Source organism: Myxocyprinus asiaticus, chromosome 46, assembly GCF_019703515.2.
Source record: "Myxocyprinus asiaticus isolate MX2 ecotype Aquarium Trade chromosome 46, UBuf_Myxa_2, whole genome shotgun sequence".
NCBI classification, from domain to species: domain Eukaryota; kingdom Metazoa; phylum Chordata; class Actinopteri; order Cypriniformes; family Catostomidae; genus Myxocyprinus; species Myxocyprinus asiaticus.
In genome coordinates this window covers 17,181,570-17,201,124 of record NC_059389.1, presented here as the reverse complement: position 1 = coordinate 17,201,124, position 19,555 = coordinate 17,181,570, and the positions used below count along the sequence as shown (strand labels likewise).

The window sequence follows — 19,555 nt, the reverse complement described above, 5'->3', positions numbered from 1 at the left end:
TTTATATTAGAATGTACAGTAATTGTCCACTACCTTTTGTACACTGAATAAAATGTACAAACAATACATTTCAGTTTTATTAAAAAATCCATTGTTGTACTGGTTTATACTATATATATATATATATATATATATATATATATATATATATATATATATATATATATATATATATAAACGTGTATTTAACATTTTTGTTTTTTAATAATTATTATTTTTATATAATTTTAATGTAAAATTGTGTAAAATGTAGGCTAATAAATATATGCAAAAGGTTTTAAACACTGTAAAAATGTCGAGAAGATTAGAGTAGAGAAGCGTTATATTCTCACTTTTATAAGTGCAGTACAATGATCATTTAAATTTAACATACAGATTTATTGATGTGAACTGGAAAGCTGACTCAACTCTGCCATCTTCTTGTTTTAGACTTGTGTTGTAACATCGGGGAAGTTATTACTGTATGCCAATTTACTGTCATAAATTTGGCATGTTACTTGATTATTAGTTTAATCCAAAGTAAATACCAGCAGACTATCCAGGTCTGGAAAGCAGATGTGTTGAAGGGTTTGTGGGATTACTTTCTACAGATGAACAAACGGAGCGGATTTGACTCGGAGTCAGACTGATCGTTAAGATGCAGTCATTTTATAATCATTTTGTAAATTGTATTAGTGCTGTTAGGCTTCTAAAATGTGTAGTGGTTCAGCGGTCGAGGAAATAAACACAGTCCGAAAATATCAACTTTGGAGTCGATTCCAACTTTTCGAATCGATTCTCGATTCCCAACTCCTCCAGAATCGAGGAATCGATTCTGTTTGGAATCAATTGCCAGCCTTAGGAGTAAGCCTACGTTTTATTCAAATGGCATTAGCGTTATAACCTAGTAAAACGCAGATAGATAGCGCAATTACATGTATTGTTACATGGATGAGGACTTTGAGCCTTCACTGCACGCTTATTTAAAATGGTTTTATGATGCACTACGGCTGAGCTATCTTGATACAAGGGAGATGAACTTGTAAAGCCGCAATACATTTGAAATACTTCACAGGTGTCCTGAAGGACTTTCATTCTGAAGGGATTTCATAGCAGTTTTTTTCCCCTTCAACTCTTTCAACATTCAGTCAAGTCTTAGGGGCGGGAGCAGATCCCTCATACGGCAATGCCTTGTTGGTATTCAAAGTACTGCCGACTGTAACAGCAAGTCATTCACAACAGGTGAGCAGGTTTGTACAGTACAAGAGCTTCAGCACATCAACACTGACCGAACATGAAACACATTCTACTACTTCTGCTGCTCATCCTCCAGACCCGCAACATTCACATGGACCGAATTGAGAGGAACAAAGATTGTGCATGGCGTTGTTCTGAGGTATATACCACTATTTTTACCCCCAGATATATATATATATATATATATATATATATATATATATATATATATATATATATATATATACGCACACATATACAACCTAAAAATGTGCCTCATGTGGCAACATCTAAATCAACTAGTTTGATTCGAGTAAAACCCATACAGTTTCTGATATATGGCAATATATGTTCATGTACGGGTTTCACTGATATAAAAATGTCATACACTTGTACATGTATGGAACATATATTTAAACACACACACACAAACACACACACACACACACACACACACACACACACACACAAGATGTCCATTTTCATATATGTAACATATATTTTCCCAAATACAAGTGGAATTTAAATAAGTACAAATAAAAGTAAGTTCAAAAATATAGGCTAAATTATAATTTTAAATATATGTTCCTATATGGCCATATATCAGATTTATGTATGGGAAACTATTATTGAATCAATCTAAATACATTATGCTACCAACAAAACAAATTTTAAGGGTTAGGTCAGGTAGAAATAGCTCAAGGTAACAATTGTAGCTTACAAATGATATGACCAATCTTAGAACTATATACGCATGCTTGCTAAAACTGTATTAAATTGATTTTAGATCTGTTGCACTGATGATCAGCCCTTGTTCATTGCTGAAATTTTATTGATTCTATTGATATCCAACAGTTTCCTATGCTTTCAAATGATTCTGGACTGTTTTGCCCTTGTTGCCAAGAGTAAAGCATTGCATTTGAGTTGTGAAAGATTGATAAAGTGAATCAAAGGAAATTTGCAAGGGGACAGAGACACGTTTAACAGGGCTTATTTGCATACATAAATACGGAACTTAATTACGACACCGAGTATTGAGTCTGTTTGCAAATTTGTGTGCTTTATGCCGTAATAAGTAAATCATGGGGGTATGAGTCATGGGGGTATGATCTCAGCTGTAACAGTGTAACCTTGCACCTTATGTAATTTAATAAATTAGACCCATACAAATACAAATAACTAACTTTGATCAATTTAGGTTATCCGATATGTTAATGTAATTGGATATGATAATACACTAGACTGACATCTTATTTCTAATGACTATGTTTCATTTGCTCTGTGTAACCAGGAACTTAGGTGGCAAGAGTGGGAAACCCCTTATACCATCTTTATGTTTATATTTCCTGTTAGATGATGAAGTAGTCTTTGGACTTTGGCACAGTTCATGAACGAAACAGTAGTATACTCTACCATGACTCATCTGAGTGCTTAAAATAGCATCAAATCATTTTGATTTCCTCCAACAGGGTCTACATTGTAAACCCAGAGCTTACTGTAAGTACTTTTGGAGTTTAGCAGAAATGTCTATCTATCTATCTATCTATCTATCTATCTATCTATCTATCTGTCTGTCTGTCTGTCTGTCTGTCTGTCTGTCTATCTATCTATCTATCTATCTATCTATCTATCTATCTATCTATCTATCTATCTATCTATCTATCTGTCTGTCTGTCTGTCTGTCTGTCTATCTGTCTGTCTATCTCTCTGTCTGTCTGTCTGTCTGTCTGTCTATTTAAGAGTTTAATCTGTGTCACTAATATATTGTATATCTTCTAGCTCCACTGTCAGTATCTCACTGCAAGAATCAACCTGTCAACAGCATTGTATTCTCTAATGTGACTCTGTCCACTGTATTGGGATGTGAGGGGAGGACATGTTCACTGCAACTCAGGATTGCAACCTCAGTGAATATTACCAGTGTGTATCATTCATTTCATATTAAAAATGTACAAATAAAATGCATATTGATGTAGGAATGTGCAATTTGCAATTAAAACAATCACAGGCAGCTCTTTTTGTTGCGGAAATGAGAAAATAGTTAAAGGTGAAGGAAAGGACTATGTTAATATGAAGTATTTATTTGTGTATTACTGCAATTAACAAACAGGTATATGCAACACTTTTAGGAAGTTGACATGTCCTGCAGTGTGACCAGTGTTGGGTACATTACTTCTGAAACGTAATCTGGTACTGATTACAAATTACACAATTTAAATTGAAATCTGTAACATACACTTTTAGATAACACTATATAGGTAATCTGATTACTTTTCGACAACTTCATGAAAATTTAATTTCAAAGGAGCTGTAAGCCCTGTTATAGAATTTCCACAAGATGAGCCTTTGGATTAGCCACGCCCCCTCTTCCAAAACCCCGCACTCCAAAGATACCAAATTAGCTTTATTGAGACCGACATCGAGCAGAAATTGTTGTCAAAAACAACAGCAGCTAAATAGCACCCTCAGCTGACAACTTTTATGAGCAACATGGCATAAAAATGGCATTAAGCCTCAATAAGTTTGCAGCAACAACAATACTATGAGAATGTGCAAAATGATTGACAGGCAGAAAGCATCATTGTCCGTGGTCCACGGACACATTTTAGTTTGCTGTTTACAGAGTCTAGAGCTGTCGCAGAGACCTATGAGATATCTCATGACACTTATTTCATTAATATCTTTCAGGGAGTAGGAAAGTTTTTTGCATACCTTTCCATGAAAAAATCACTTTCAGCACTTTTAAGTGTACTACGTACCAGTTTACACACATTCATTAGTAAACACAAATTCTGAAGTCTGACAGGTAATGTAATGGACTATATATAATTCATTAAAAAGTAACTGTAATTTCATTATGCACATTTAAAAATGTAATGTAGTTAAATTATAAGGACTTGTTTTTTTTTTACAGTCTATGTCATACAGAGTGTGTCATATTATACGTGTGTCATAAGTGTTTTGCTGACTCTTTTATGGTTACTATTAGTTTTTATGTTATTGTATTAATTAAGAGGTTTCATGGGGTATTTTTATTTTAAAAAATTAATTTGTCACACCACAGGACCATTTCAAAAATAAATTAGAGAGGGCGAAAAGGTGATTAAAAATGGCAAAACATAAAACATGGAGCTTTAACCTACAATATTGATGTTGATTTAAAAAAAAACAAAAAACATTCACAGATATGTTCTGCATCAGCTACCCGAATCCAGGGTTGTGATATAATGACACTGTGGTCTACATGCAGTGTCATGTTCTTGTAAATGTATTTATTTATATGATTACATTGATAAGCCTACGGAGTTTTTACTTCACTACATTTAACCAAATAGTCAAGTAACTCATTTATGCAGCACCTTTTTAAAACATAATCTTTCACAACTCTGCTTATTCATTCAGCATTAAGTTATTAATTATAATAATTATGATTAAAAATATATATTTCTTTTAATGTTTTGTCCTCTGTTTTCCAGGTGAGATCCGTGGAGTTTCAGTGTGTGCCGACTCTGCGGGGATGATGGGACATTGTCAGATTTATAAATTTGGCCAATTTGCCCACAGAAATGAAATAGGAAAACAGGTAAAAATATATTATTGATCTGACTTTACACTGTGCAAACACATCTATTACATGTACTAAGCACTCCTGAGCATTTAATCTATGGTATAAAAATGTCATTGTAGCATAGATATCATCTCCTACCCTTCATGTTTTTCAAATATTGTGTACTCTGGCATGTTTTGTTGCTATCTCTAGGTGGATGTGCAGTTCAAGTGCATCCCTGTTAGACCTGGACAGCATTTGTTTGTAACTCTCAAAACTGTTCCAAACTACTGTAAGGCCATGTGGATACAAGGACACCTTGTTCCCGGTATCAGTATTCTGTTTTTGTGTTTCTGTTCAGCTGTAAGATAGTAGATGCTTCTCATTAAATGTGTTTATCAGCACTCCACAGATAAAGCATGCTGTATATGCAGAGTGTAGCCACACATAATTTTAACATTTACTGCTCTTTTGTTTTTAATGTCAGATTGCAGTCATGAAGGCATCAGAAATGAAATTGCAGAGTGCATCAGTAAGTTTATTCATTATAATGTCACAGTATCAATGAATAAGTTTCATGACAGATCAAGCCTTAATGAATGTTATCATTGCAGCTGGAAAACTGGTGTATACCATAGATAAAGTAAGGAGGGAGATAACGGTGTCAGTGACTCATGCTCCTGAGGACACAGACTATACTCTCAGGCTCTGCCATAAACGTGGTATCATTTGTGCAGGGGAAGGGACACTCAAAATGGTAAGCCAAATGCTGCTACCTGGAATTCTTTAAAGACCTTGACACTGTATCATTCAATCACTCTATCCTTCCATGTTTTGCGTGTGTTTCAGATCAAACCACAAAATTCACACAGAAACGTGTCTTTTCAGTATACCAAAGCCCTACCCTGTTTGTGCATTGAGGTATCAAAGGTTTATTATTTGAATAATTTGCTGCTGAGCATGCATCCCTACTGGTAGAAATTGGTACTATGTATCTCTACTGTAATGTATTTCAGGGCTGGCCGGCCAGAGTTGATGCACGGAGAGTTCAATTGTGTCCATTCAGAAATAGTGAGTGACACTTGCTATATTAAAAACAAAATTTTTCAGGTGGTTCATGTGGTTAAAAACAGTATAATTAAATTTCATACGCAGACTCATGACTCATTTCATGATATATTTCAGCACCAGGTTGTATTGTCTCTGTGTTAGGGTTATTTATACTAGTTAGCACTTGTATGTATTTGTACTGGAAGTACATTTTTCCTGGCACATATACTTTCAAATTGCATGATTGCCATCTGTTGATCACAACGGACTCATTTGTGACACTAATTCAACTTTAGAAGGTCTTGGAAATCTGGAAATCCAAAAATCACAAAAATTTACTATAAAAGTATCATAAAACTGGTCCATGCAACTCATGCGCTGCATTCGAAGTCTTTGCATGAGGGAAAAAACTAAATCTTCATTCACTGAAAACCATTTACCTGACCAAACATTTTTTACAGTGTACAGATGCTATTGCATTGAACGCATTATAATTTTGAATTATAATTGGGAATTCTAAAACTTTAAAAAAGTGGAAGCCTGCAACTGTTACCTCAAGGATATATTTCTACTTGATGTAACCCATAAAAATGACTTTTATTTGGTGTAACCTATGTTGTCAGGTTGATGTAGCTGGATTAAATAAAATTTGTATTGAATAAAATTTATGTTACCACAGGAAGCACATTTTTTTTAGGTTATGTAATGAATGTTGTTTTTATAGTGTGTCAAATAACTATATTATGATTCAATTCTTCTCTGTCACAGATTTGGAGGAGTTGTGGTCTGGGATAACCTATGACCCATACAAGGAAGAATTGAAATGGGAGCCTTTATGTCCTGTCAAAGTGTCGGTTTCTCTTTGCCATGCTGATGAAGGGAATAGCTGCCGGGACCTTGGAAATGTTTTCTATTCCGAGGGACAAAAAGTATGAGCTTTTCAATCCGATCTTTAGATACCTGTTTTTACATTTACAGTTCAACCTGTTGATTGTTAGGAACCCTTTAATCATTTCCTTTTGTTTTCAACTCAGGTGATATTCTCTTCTGTGGATCCACACCCTATGCTTTGCACGAAGGTTGAGTGTTCTTTATTGCACCACTTCCCCTTAAAGGGGTCCCATGAACTATTGTTTAAATGCAGCTAGCCTAAAGACATCACGCAATAGAGCTTTTCAGTTTGATGTCCAAAACCCTGGAGGAGGATTAGTATTTTCGAGCCATGGTAATTTCCAATGGAATTTCAGACGTATTGTTCTACAACATAAATTTCACATAGACATACCCCAAACATGAATTTGGAGGGTTTAAAGGCAGAAATGTGAAGCTTATAATTTTCGAAAAGCACTTACATTATTTCTTCTGTTAAAACTAATGTATTATTTGAGCTGTAATGAGGTTTAAATCTTAATTTTTTATTGTCATTTTAGGGTTTTAGGGTTTGTTGACATGATGTCAACATAGCAACAAAGTTGTAAAACTGGTTAAAACGTTACACAGAAAAGGTTAGGAAGTGATTTTATCACACTAAAATCATGTTAACAAGCATATTGTTTACATCTTGTGGCTATACTTTTGAAACAGTGAGTATTCTAACATTTATGGATTGGCCCCCATTTACTTGCTTGTAAGCACCTCACTGGAAACTAAATTTTTGCTTTTTATTTTTAAGAAAAGAGGGACAAGTCGAAATAATTTTTGTGGTAATATACATTATACCACAAATGCTTTCGACTGAGCTTAACTTGTATTAAACCCGGAATATTCCTCTAATAATGACTACAGCTATAACAAGGTAAATCGGAACATCAACTTGACAAATTGGACAACTGTAAACAACTTCCGTTTTTAAAGCACAGTGCTGGGGCCTGGGTAGCTCAGCAAGTAAAGATGCTGAAAGACTCTAGGCAGGCTTCCTAAGCAACCAATTGGCCCGGTTGTGTGGGTAGAGTCACATTGAGTTAACCTCCTCGTGATCGCTATAATGTGGTTCTCACTCTCAGTGGGGCACGTGGTGAGTTGTGCGTGGATGCTGCGGAAAATAGCGTGAAGCCTCCACATTTGCTAGATCTCCGCGGTAACGTGCTAAACAAGCCATGTGATAAGATGCACGGATTGACGGTCTCAGACGCGGAGGCAACTGAGATTCGTCCTCCGTCACTACACCACCTCAAGGACTCAAGCGCATTGGGAATTGGGCATTCCAAATTGGGGAGAAAATCCTCCCTCCCAAAAAAAAAAAAAAAGCACACAGTGCTTTCAGAATTCATGTTTTAGGTATGACTATGTATAATCTATGTTGTGGAACAAAACCTGAAAGTTTCTTCGAGTAATCTTACCCACAGACCTTGTTTAACTTATTAATCGAAAACTGCTATTCTTAAAGATCAATTAGAAAATGTATAGAGAACCCTTGGCGAATTAGCTTGCCAGGTTGGCCTTGAGATCATGACTGAACATCGCTATAGACAGAAAACTGATTTTCTCTGCATTTACAGTGGCAAGAAAAAGTATGTGAACCCTTTGGAATTTGCTGGTTTTCTGCATTAATTGGTCATAAAATGTGATCTCATCTTAATCAAAGTCACAAGTATAGACAAATACAATGTGCTTAAGCTAACAGCACACAATCAATTTTCATATTTCATGTCTTTATTGAACACATCCCATTAAACATTCACAGTGCTGTGGAAAAATTAATTGAACCCTTGGATTTAATAACTAGTCGATCCTCCTTTGGCAGCAATAACCTCAACCAAGCGTTTCCAGTAGCTTCAGATTAGACCTGCACAACGTTTAGAAGGAATTTTGGACCATTCTTCCTTACAAAACTGCTTCATCTCAGCCATATTCTTAGGATGTCTGGTGTGAACAGCCTTCTTGAGGTCATTCCACAGCATCTCTATTGGATTAAGATCTGAGCTCTGACTGGGCCACTCCAAAAGGTGGATTTTTTTTGAAGCCATTCTGTAGTGGATTTACTTCGATGTTTAGGGCCATTGTCTTGCTGCATCACCCATTTCTACTGAGCTTCAGCTGTTGCATAGCCACCCTTATATTGTCCTGCAGGATATCTTGATAAACTTGGGAAGTGATGGCAAGTGGTCCAGGCCCCGAAGCAGCAAAGCAGTCCCAAATCATGATGCTCCCTCCACCACATTTCACCGTTAGGATTATGTTTTCATGTTGGTATGCAGTGTCCTTTTTACACCATACGTAGTGCTGCATGTTCTTCCCAAACAATTCGACCTTAGTTTCATAAGTCCACAAAATATTTTCCTAGAAGTGTTGTTGAGTGTCAAGGTGGTCTTTGGCAGTATTCAGGTGTGTAGTATTGTTTATGTTTTAAAGCAGTGGCTTCCTTCGTGGTGTCCTGCCGTGGACACCATGCCTGTTTAATGTTTTCCGTATAGTAGACTCATGAAAAGAGATGTTAACCAGTTCCAATGATTCCTTCAAGTCTTTTACCGTATTGAGTGTTCTGTGGTGTGCCCTTTGAGTTATCTTGGCTAGACAGCCACTTCTAGGGAAGAGTAGCCACAGTACTAAATCCACAGTACTAAATCGTCTCCATTTATAGATGATTTGTCTAACTGTGGACAGATGAATATCTAAGCTCTTCGAGATAACTTTATAACCCTTTCCTGTTCTATGCAAAACAACAATTATTGATCATAGGTCTTCTGAGATCTATTGTTTGCGAGGCATGGTCCACGTCAGCAGATGCTTCCTGTAAATTGAAAACTCAAAAGGTTTGAGTGCCTTTTATCAGTCAAAGAAGCTCTAACCCACACCTCCAATCTCGTTTCATTAATTGGATTCCAGGTTTACCAACTCTTGACTCTAATTAGCTTTGTTGACGTCTTTAGCCTAGGGGTTCACATACTTTTTCCAACCTACACTGTGAATGTTTGAATGATGTATTCAGTATGTACAAGAACAAAACAATAATTTGTGTGTTATTAGTTAACACAGATTGTGTTTGTTCATTAAATATAACTTGGATGAAGATCAAACCAGATTTTAAGACAAATTTATACATAAATGTAGGCAATTCCAAAGGGTTCATATACTTTTTCTTGTCACTGTACATGCACAAGAATATTCTGACACTAACCAAAAAGTTTTCATATACTGATTATGTTAGAATCATGTAAACACATTAACATGATTGCCATGACCAGATTAAGACAATATTCTGGTTTCTAGAAATCTGAATAAGACATTTGTCATATACTTGTATGAATTAGAATTTTGAGCCATGTAAACACATTTTTCATAACATCCAACATAACTGGACATCTGTTTATATCAAATGTCCAAAGAAAGGGGTTTCTGGGTGATTATAGATACAGACACGTATAAAAAGTCAAGCAACTGAAGAAAAACACTTTTGAAAACACATTCTGTTATTTTTTACAAACATTAAAATAAACATAATTACCTACATTTAGCAATTAATCAGACTCTTGTGTGTTTTTGTTAAGGACATGAACTAGAATTAATCACTTGATTAAATAAGTCCAAAATTACTAAAATGCAGTGTAATAAATGGTAAAAGCATCTCCAGTGTTTCTTGAGGAGAATATAAGGAAAAGAATGTGCAAGTCTTAGTTGATTCTGAATATGCTGATTACACGTATATAGAATTATTCCAAAAGCTGTGAGAAATGTAAATGTCTTTTTTCAGAATAAAGACTTAACCAGAAAATGGATTTTAATTGGAAAAACGATTTGCATGTAAACATGGTCACTGACGACTGTTTTTTTTTTTTTTTAGTTTACCACTGATGTCGAGACATGGATAAAGTGTCCTTTTGCCAAAGGGAATTTCTCAGGTACATGAGTACTACACCTTTAGCAGTTTTGTTACTCACTACATGAAGGCTTCCATAGCTAAATGTCCTGTAATGTTTATGTGACAAGTTTGGAAGGCGAAGATGGCATCCAGGGATGGTCAGCACTGGGCAGAGATATCATCATGGGTCAAAGCCAACTTTTCTGTTGCTCTCTGTGAAACAAAATCATTCACTCAGTGCAAACGAATGGAGAGAAACATATCGCAAACCATATCTGTGGTAAGAAAAAATGCTAGTATCAGCACATGGAATCAGCTCTGATCAACAGGGGCAAAATGTACATGATATCATGATATCTTTTTATTTTGTTATTCAGTGCTCACTATGCCTGGAGGCTTCCAAAGAAGGCAATTCCCTTGTCAAAGAAAACATTTTCACCTGTATTTGTACCCAGTGACATGACAAAAAAGGGTCTGTTCTAAGGAAAAAGTCAAAGCACAAGGGCCCTCATGTTTAAGCTTGTTTGATGTGACGCCAGTTCTTATTTGTTTCCTAGGACAGCATGAAGCACACAGTTTTCAACTTGTCTACAAGTGCGTGCGATGTGTGTGTTTGCATCCAGGTAAGGAAACAAAGAAGTATGACTGTAGTGTTGACAGATGAAGAAAAAAAAATTCACAAATTAGATGTCATTGTTTCTTGTTTTCTGTGGATGTGTGTTTTGTTTAAAAGGTCCAGAGGGTGGATGTTCAGTTTGCAGTCCCTGATATTCAGTGTAACTTGCAGTGTTGTAAGTAATTATACGGGTGTTTCTTCACCTTTTATTATTTCTATTTGTATATGAAACTCACATTAAAACTTTACTGGAAACCAAGCCTTCATTTATTTTTGCTTCTTTTTACATTTTTATATTATTTTTTATTTTTATTTTATTTTTACCCTTATCCCTTTCAATCTTAAAATATGAAAATCAATACATTTTTTAAACTAAGATAATCTAAACAAAAACATTTAAATTTTTTAATGTGTGAAATTAATTTATATAATATTTTTCACAAATTATGACCCTTATTACTACCACAGCCAACAGTTTAGGATACCTAATATGCTAGCTATAAAATTAGAACTAGAAAAAGGAGTCTTCTATTTCCACCACAGAATGAATTGTGATTTGAGATCTGATGGAAATTACATTTGTTAACCCCTTAAACTCTGGTGCATTTTTGGGCTACCGCCCGCATTTTTTCAGACTCAAATTTGAGAGCTCACCATTCACACATATTGTGGACTAACTGCAAAAAATTGGTCTAATTTTTCAGAGAACTGCCCAAATAATAATAAAAAAAAAGACTCCAGCTATTCATAAATAATATTGTATGTATACAATCTTATGATAAACAGATTTCTTTTTTTTTTTAATTGTCCTAATGTAAACATGTAATTTTGGTTCTGTTCACTCTAACCCACTTTGAGAAGTCTGATTTTATTGCACAAGGTGGCAGCAAGCACTAGAAAAAAATATTTTTTTGTCTATCACATTCCATCACAATTTACAGATCTGAAATGTAGTTGGCACTCTTAACACATTTTAGCCCTCACAGATGTGCTCATCCATAGACATTCAGTCTAATTTTCAGTTCAAGCACCACCCTTAATGTTTCATTAAATATCTTAGCCTCTGAGTGGACTAGAAGCTCAATCTAGGTCATTAGAAAGCTGAGATCCTTCCCTTTTGATGATATAAAAATTATAAAATTAATACATTTATCTTTTTTTTTTAATCATCAATAGTCGAAAACATATTTTCTGGATAGCATATTTTGTTCTGGACATCTAAGATATAACATTGGATTATTCAGCCAAGCAAGCTCTCAGACAAGTAAACAATTGCTAATTTTTTAGAGAAATTCCTAAGGTAAAAGCAGATATAAAGTTTTGAGCTATTTGGAATCAGCAGTTATCGAAGCATAAAAGAGACATTTGTATTTGATGTCTTACAGAAATCATATTTCACTTTGTGATTCTTTTGAAAATATTTTGAACTGTGGGCAGCAAAATTAATACGTAGACTTTAACATTTTAAGCGTTAACGTTTTTTTTTGCGATATAGCGCCCCCTTTTGGACCCACTGGGGTTTAAGGGTTTTGATGGTTCAGGAAAGAAGAAAAAATTACAAATAACAGAATTCTCCGGTGATGCATGTTTATCTTTTGTTGGACATTGTTAGTAGATAAATTAAACTAGTGAGTTTGAAAAGTTGGTTTTAAGGAAGTTTGCTATCTAAAAGTCCACACAAAAATTGCTTGTAATTGCCAAAACAAACATATCATGGTTATAAAACACACTTCTTAGATCCATTATTTCTATATTACTTCTGCTTAAAGAAAGCTAAAGGCTATAATGGATATGTACTTTGTTGTTTAATTCCACAGCAAATTGGTGCAGTGACCCGAAAAGAAGTTACATTCAAGAAGTGGAGAAGGTCATCATGCCTGCTGTCGTTTTTCTGACAGTGATCGTGGCAGCTGCCTTACTTGGCAAAATGACGATTAGAGGTAAATTGACTCCGGGTTTGACACACCTGTTGCCTCTGGCATGAGGGAAACAGTTTGAGATTGTTGTTGGTTACAGTACATATCATGTTTGAGATGAAAGAGATGATAACAAATGATTGCAACAAACAGTAAATCCTGATTGAACTCCCCCTTTCTGCTGAAAGTAACAGCAATAATCAAAAGAAAATGACAGATAATAGTCAGATAAACAGTTGACTTAAACTGAAGTCCAATAATTGTAGACATACCAGTTCCTAGCCACTGATATGCTTTATAAAAGAATTGGGTGTGGTCTTGCTATAATAAAAAGTGATGTTTGAGTTGTTAGTCACCAGCTGTTGCTCTTGACATGCTTGAATATAACCTGTTGTTTATTGTGGTTTGTATATTTTATAGATGCGGGCAAGAGAAGAACAGTGTGGACAAAACTTGCGTGTCAGGGACAGTAGGTAAACCATGTACTATAATGGAGAATGATTCCTTAACTGCTTGCTCATGCTCGTCTAGGGATTTTTGAAAACCCCTTACCCTTAAGGCCCTTTTACACCAAAAAAAAGTGAGATGGATGATAAGGGTCTGTCTGCATCCTGCAAGATTACTACAAGGCATGCCCACTACAAGTCACACCCTTCAAATAACAGGCAAAATGCTGAAGTATTGTAACCAACAGTTGGATGTCACATTCATACACCATTTTTGTTGTGTTTATTTGGAGTCCCATAGCAATCCTACCCTTAACCCTTAAACCTAACCCTAACCAAAAAAAAAAACAAATAATAATTTTGTAAAATTAAAAAATATACAGCAACGTAAAAGTTCTATTGAATACAATCAAACCGCCGTATCACTAGGTGGCAACAGTGAAGAGAAACATGATGAAAATGAAAAGAAGATGCTAAGCTAACAGGCTAACCGGTTAGCTTGTGAGCTAACTGGAGAAAACAGAACAGAGAAATGTTCATTTTCACCATTTATATCTTCGGTTTAATAATATGATATGTGACATATAATTTAAAATTTATTCTTTGTCATATTTACATAGTTAAGACAACATAAATCATACATTGATTGTATAATGGTAGCCAGCTGGTAGGTAGCTGTGCAGTGTGTAAACCTCCTCTCCCCTGGCCTCAAGAGGTGCACTAGAGACTGACGCTTGGGGCTGTAGCCCACACCGGAGACGCCGGTTTGAATCCCATTTGGAGCAGGTCGAGTGGGACCTGTTACAATTGCATTGGATTTTATAAATTTTTATGGCCAACAGAATCACCATGGGGCGCGTTACTTGGAGTGGGCATGTCGGTGTAGTAGGTGTCCCTTGTCTTCTTGCTGGATGCAGACAGATACACTTGGGGCAAATAGCAGACAAATGGCTCTTTTATACCAAAAAGCAATTTGAAAACTCGCCATAGCAATAGGTGGCACTGATCGACAACTTTACTTTGGCACAACACACCTTATTCATTTTAAAACGGTTGAACAATAGCACGGCAATAACAATCACATATATTTGCGGGGAAATCATCATGTTTTTGATATACGAAGGCACTTTGAGAAATATATAGAGTACACAGCAATAGTAGCCACGTAAGATCTGTAAAGTTATTTTTTTTAAAAGTGTTAAAATACAAACAGACTTAGAATTTTCAACTGGAGGATAAAAAAAATTAAGAAAAAAACAAACAATAGAGATACACTATATTGCCAAAAGTATTCACTCACCCATCCAAATAATTGAATTCAGGTGTTCCAATCACTTCCATGGCCACAGGTGTATAAAATGAAGCACCTAGGCATGCAGACTGCTTCCACAAACATTTGTGAAAGAATGGGCCGCTCTCAGGAGCTCAGTGAATTCCAGCGTGGTACTGTGATAGGATGCCACCTGTACAACAAGTCCAGTCGTGAAATTTCCTCGCTACTAAATATTCCACAGTCAACTGTCAGTGGTATTATAACAAAGTGGAAGCAATTGGGAATGACAGCAACTCAGCCACGAAGTGGTAGGCCACGTAAAATGACAGAGCGGGGTCAGCGGATGCTGAGGCGCATAGTGAGCAGAGGTCACCAACTTTTTGCAGAGTCAATCGCTACAGACCTCCTAAGTTCATGTGGCCTTCAGATTAGCTCAAGAACAGTGCGTAGAGAGCTTCATGGAATGGGTTTCCATGGCCAAGCAGCTGCATCCAAGCCATACATCACCAAGTGCAATGCAAAGCGTCGGATGCAGTGGTGTAAAGCACGCCGCCACTGGACTCTAGAGCAGTGGAGACGCGTTCTCTGGAGTGACGAATCACGCTTCTCCATCTGGCAATCTGATGGACGAGTCTGGGTTTGGCGGTTGCCAGGAGAACGGTACTTGTCTGACTGCATTGTGCCAACTGTGAAGTTTGGTGGAGGAGGGATTATGGTGTGGGGTTGTTTTTCAGGAGCTGGGCTTGGCCCCTTAGTTCCAGTGAAAGGAACTCTGAATGCTTCAGCATACCAAGAGATTTTGGACAATTCCATGCTCCCAACTTTGTGGGAACAGTTTGGGGATGGCCCCTTCCTGTTCCAACATGACTGCACACCAGTGCACAAAGCAAGGTCCATAAAGACATGGATGAGCGAGTTTGGTGTGGAAGAACTTGACTGGCCTGCACAGAGTCCTGACCTCAACCCGATAGAGCACCTTTGGGATGAATTAGAGCGAAGACTGCGAGCCAGGCCTTCTCGTCCAACATCAGTGTCTGACCTCACAAATGCGCTTCTGGAAGAATGGTCAAAATTTCCCATAAACACACTCCTAAACCTTGTGGAAAGCCTTCCCAGAAGAGTTGAAGCTGTTATAGCTGCAAAGGGTGGGCCGACGTCATATTAAACCCTATGGATTAAGAATGGGATGTCACTTAAGTTCATATGCATCTAAAGGCAGATGAGCGAATACTTTTGGCAATATAGTGTACATTGAAGAAGTGACCTGAGCCATTTCTAAAGACCAGAAAATAATAGAGACTTGCTGTGGGCTCTTTTGACTTGGGCCATTAAGTAATCAGCTAGTAACCACCTACTGTAGAACACCCCAACAACTGCTTAGCAACGCCCTGGCAATAGCATCATGGCAGTGAGTTTTGCATGTGTACTGTGCATTCTGTGGTGTGCCCTTTGAGTCATCTTGGCTGGACGGCCACTTCTAGGTAGAGTAGCCACAGTACTGTGTTATACATATCTTACATTGTTATTTAACTAATTCTGTGTTATGCCATCCTTCTAACAGAGACAGTAACATACAGCAAGTGAGGATGTGGATTGTGGGACAGTTCTCAATGCATGGCTCTAGGTTTTTGACTATATTATAAGGATCAAAGCTTCAGCATGACAGCATAATCCTTACATCTTGTCTGATGCATGCATGAATGCTGTAAAGATGAGAAATGAATATAAATACATTTGTTATGTATGTATGGACATTAACAGTATCATTAATAATTGGGCTGACTGCAACAGCTGCTGTAAGTGTTTATAATGCACAAGAATATTCTTATGCCAAACAAATAATTTTGCACATAATTTTTAAAGGTGAAGAGTGTTATTTATGTATGGAAGCCCATTTCTGCCACATAAACAATATTTTTTAAAAATCATGCTTTGGTAGATCAAAATTATTTACAAAGTCTTTATTTTATGATAAAAAGTCATAATTATGAGATTAAAAAGTCATAAATATGAGATAAAAGTCATAATTATGAGATAAAAAATTGGAATTATGAAATAAAAAGTAATTTCATTGTTATGATTTAGTAGGCCATCTCATATTTATGACTTTTTTTTTTTTTTATCTCATAATGATGACATTTAATCTCAATGTTATGACTTTGTAACTCAAAATTTTGGTTTACCAAAGCAGGATTTTCTTTCTCTATGTGGTGGAAATGGCTTCCATACACTTATGTATAACTAGTCACCAAACAGAATTGCAAAAAATAATTTCCTGAAAACTTCCGCCGTCTTCCATTGATTGCCTGAACAGATCCTTTCCCAAACTCATGAGATTGGTTGAGCCAATTTTGCTGCATCGGGCTGGTCAGGATAGCCACAGAAACAAAGTTTTTACACTTTTCAGTTTACAAATGACTTGTAGCTGTCTCTGCCTAATAAGCTTGAATGGGAGACAGTATTTTAACACTGGAATAAAATACATACTTCACCTTTAAAGCATATATATATATAAACCATTTGTTATTTATATAAGGCTGAGCTTAATTCATTTGTCATTTAATTCATTCAGTTTTTCCTGCCTTTGCATAATCACATTTTGTTGTAAGCTACCTTTTTTGTACAGCAGGGGGCAGTGTTAGTCAGAAATGAATGTATGTCATTTCTTTTTTGCTTGTGTTTATATTTCTCTCACATAATGCTTGAAACTAGGTCACAAATGGGTGGTCAGCTTACAGACACTTGAATAACCCTGTATATCAGTTCTCTGCCATAGAAGCTTTCGTGTTTAACTGCGACAGTACCCTGTGCCCATCATCAAGATTCAATGACACACTTTTCTCTGCACCCAAGGAAAAAAACAGTGGATGAACAGATACTGTATAGCATTCCTCGATGCTGCAGCTGCGTACTGTTGTGAGCAGCTGGGTGGATTCGGCGCTGGGATTTGCTGATGAAAACATTCCTGAAAGATAGAGTAAAGCCCAGACAATAGAGTTCAATCACAGATATAGGACAAACACAACAAAGCTGTGTGTGCGTTAGTGCTGCCATGTTTTTGATGGGGGTAAACACTTTTAAACAAGCCCATGTGAACTAGTTGGTCCCAATGACCTCATCGTTGCGTCCAGACTCCACCTGCTGTCTGCAAGTCTTCAGCTGGGAGCGAGGCATTCCACTTTGATCCTTTCCATACGTTTAGTCACAGTTCCTTGCCAGACCACTACCTCTTCTGTACCTCCCTGAAAGAATGTTTGGCTGGTTGTGATTTGCCTCGTGAAATATTTTTGGGCTACAACATGATCAATGAACAAAAGACACCACGCCACATCATAAGGGAGTTGTGTGGTGTAGTGGTTAAAGCTCAGGTCTGGTAATGGGAAGGTTTTGGTTTGATTCCATGCAGAAGCCATCATTAAACCCTTGAGCAAAGCACGTATTGTTAGCTGCAGAGGCACATTCACTTACCATCTGATGCATATTCCACACAAAAATGGCAAGCAATTTCTTTATTTGACAAACTAATCATATTGGCTATAATATATAATTTCATGCAACGTTTGGGAGTAAGGGCACATCGTTTTTGTCAGTCTGCCTAGAAATAAAATTGTGTTTACAAGGTACCGAGTTGCTACAATGAGTTCTTTGGAGGAAGAATAAATAAAAAATGTTACATTCCACATAGTTTTTTGTTGTTGTTGTTTGTTTGTTTGTTTTTAGCCATGCCTGTGAACTAATCTGTACTTTTTATTTCTGGACAAACAGAAATTCTGATTATATAGTGTACACACATTTCCACTATTCTTTCTACTTCAGATAAACGCATAGACGATGATAGGGTTGGGCTTTCGGGGCCCGAATGTCTTTTGTAAACCCTTGAATGTTTTTATCATCTTGCAGGGATATCAAAAGTACCTGTATTTCAGTACCAAGTAGATACCAAAAATATTAATATATTGTAATATGAGTAAATATATCAGTAATACCAAATAGCGATTCAGTTCGGTACCTGATAGGCCTACCAACACGCTATCTGACGGCTCCTTCCAAGCACTCATGCGTATTTGTGCGCATGCAAGAAGAGGGCTCCTGTCTTACAATTGCATCTGAGTTTATGAATGGTCAAAATGCCAGTCTTGATGAGCCAACTGTAATACAGCCAGTTTTTTATAAGCACTTATTTTAGGCTTGTTCAAAAGTTAACCTACTGACTTTGAAACTTAGGCTACTTTTAAACACGTGATGAATCAATAGTCGGGCTCACACATACAGCCTTTTCCAGAAAATTACTAACAATTTCCAGTTTAGAGGTCATGTGTGAACACGACCCTTTTGAAAATACTGGTACATTTTTCTCCGGCAATTTTCCTTAATGCGAAGTTGTATCATTACCTATACATTTCCTTAATCGATGGTATGCGTAAACAGCATTTTTAGTACATTTACCAGTAAAGGCAACCCAAAGATTTTCCTGTAATTTTCCTGGTTGCATGTGTGAACGGGGCTAATGAATAATGAAAACTGTCAATTGTACACAAAGTGCGGTGAACTAGGTAAAGCCAAAAGGGACAAAAAGAGTTTTAAATCACATTTTAAAGAACATTGTGTTAAAAGCACACAGCTTCTGATCTTTGATGTCTCTGAGGCTAAGAGAAAAGTTAAATGAACCTTTTAGTTTTATTTCCAGTAGTATT

General features: G+C 36.5%; 1 protein-coding gene across 3 annotated transcripts; it reads left to right on the top strand.

Moving 5' to 3' along the window:
- Positions 1-1,116: 1,116 nt before the first annotated feature.
- On the top strand, positions 1,117-18,537 carry LOC127435599 (putative interleukin-17 receptor E-like). Of its 3 annotated transcripts, none has more exons than XM_051689170.1 (18): positions 1,122-1,375; positions 2,685-2,712; positions 2,995-3,135; positions 4,692-4,798; positions 4,976-5,090; positions 5,250-5,294; positions 5,377-5,519; positions 5,612-5,683; positions 5,779-5,833; positions 6,581-6,741; positions 6,847-6,891; positions 10,593-10,650; positions 10,739-10,890; positions 11,168-11,233; positions 11,344-11,401; positions 13,044-13,166; positions 13,563-13,611; positions 17,715-18,537. In XM_051689170.1, exons 1-18 carry the CDS (start codon positions 1,274-1,276, stop codon positions 17,779-17,781), a joined length of 1,587 nt encoding a protein of 528 aa, XP_051545130.1. In that variant the 5' UTR covers positions 1,122-1,273; the 3' UTR covers positions 17,782-18,537. The 3 variants fall into 3 exon arrangements, with proteins under 3 accessions (XP_051545132.1, XP_051545130.1, XP_051545131.1); XM_051689171.1 differs by having other exon boundaries at positions 13,563-13,615; positions 16,423-18,537; XM_051689172.1 differs by lacking the exons at positions 11,168-11,233; positions 11,344-11,401; positions 13,044-13,166; positions 13,563-13,611; positions 17,715-18,537 and adding an exon at positions 10,988-11,158 and having other exon boundaries at positions 1,117-1,375.
- Positions 18,538-19,555: the final 1,018 nt, after the last annotated feature.

Coding starts and splice junctions, on each gene's coding strand:
- LOC127435599 (XM_051689170.1), top strand. CDS start 1,274: ATGAAACACATTCTACTACTTCTGCTGCTCATCCTCCAGACCCGCAAC. Junction 5,834..6,580: donor ATTGTGTCCATTCAGAAATA/GTGAGTGACACT, acceptor TCTCTGTCACAG/ATTTGGAGGAGTTGTGGTCT. Junction 13,167..13,562: donor TGGCAAAATGACGATTAGAG/GTAAATTGACTC, acceptor TATATTTTATAG/ATGCGGGCAAGAGAAGAACA.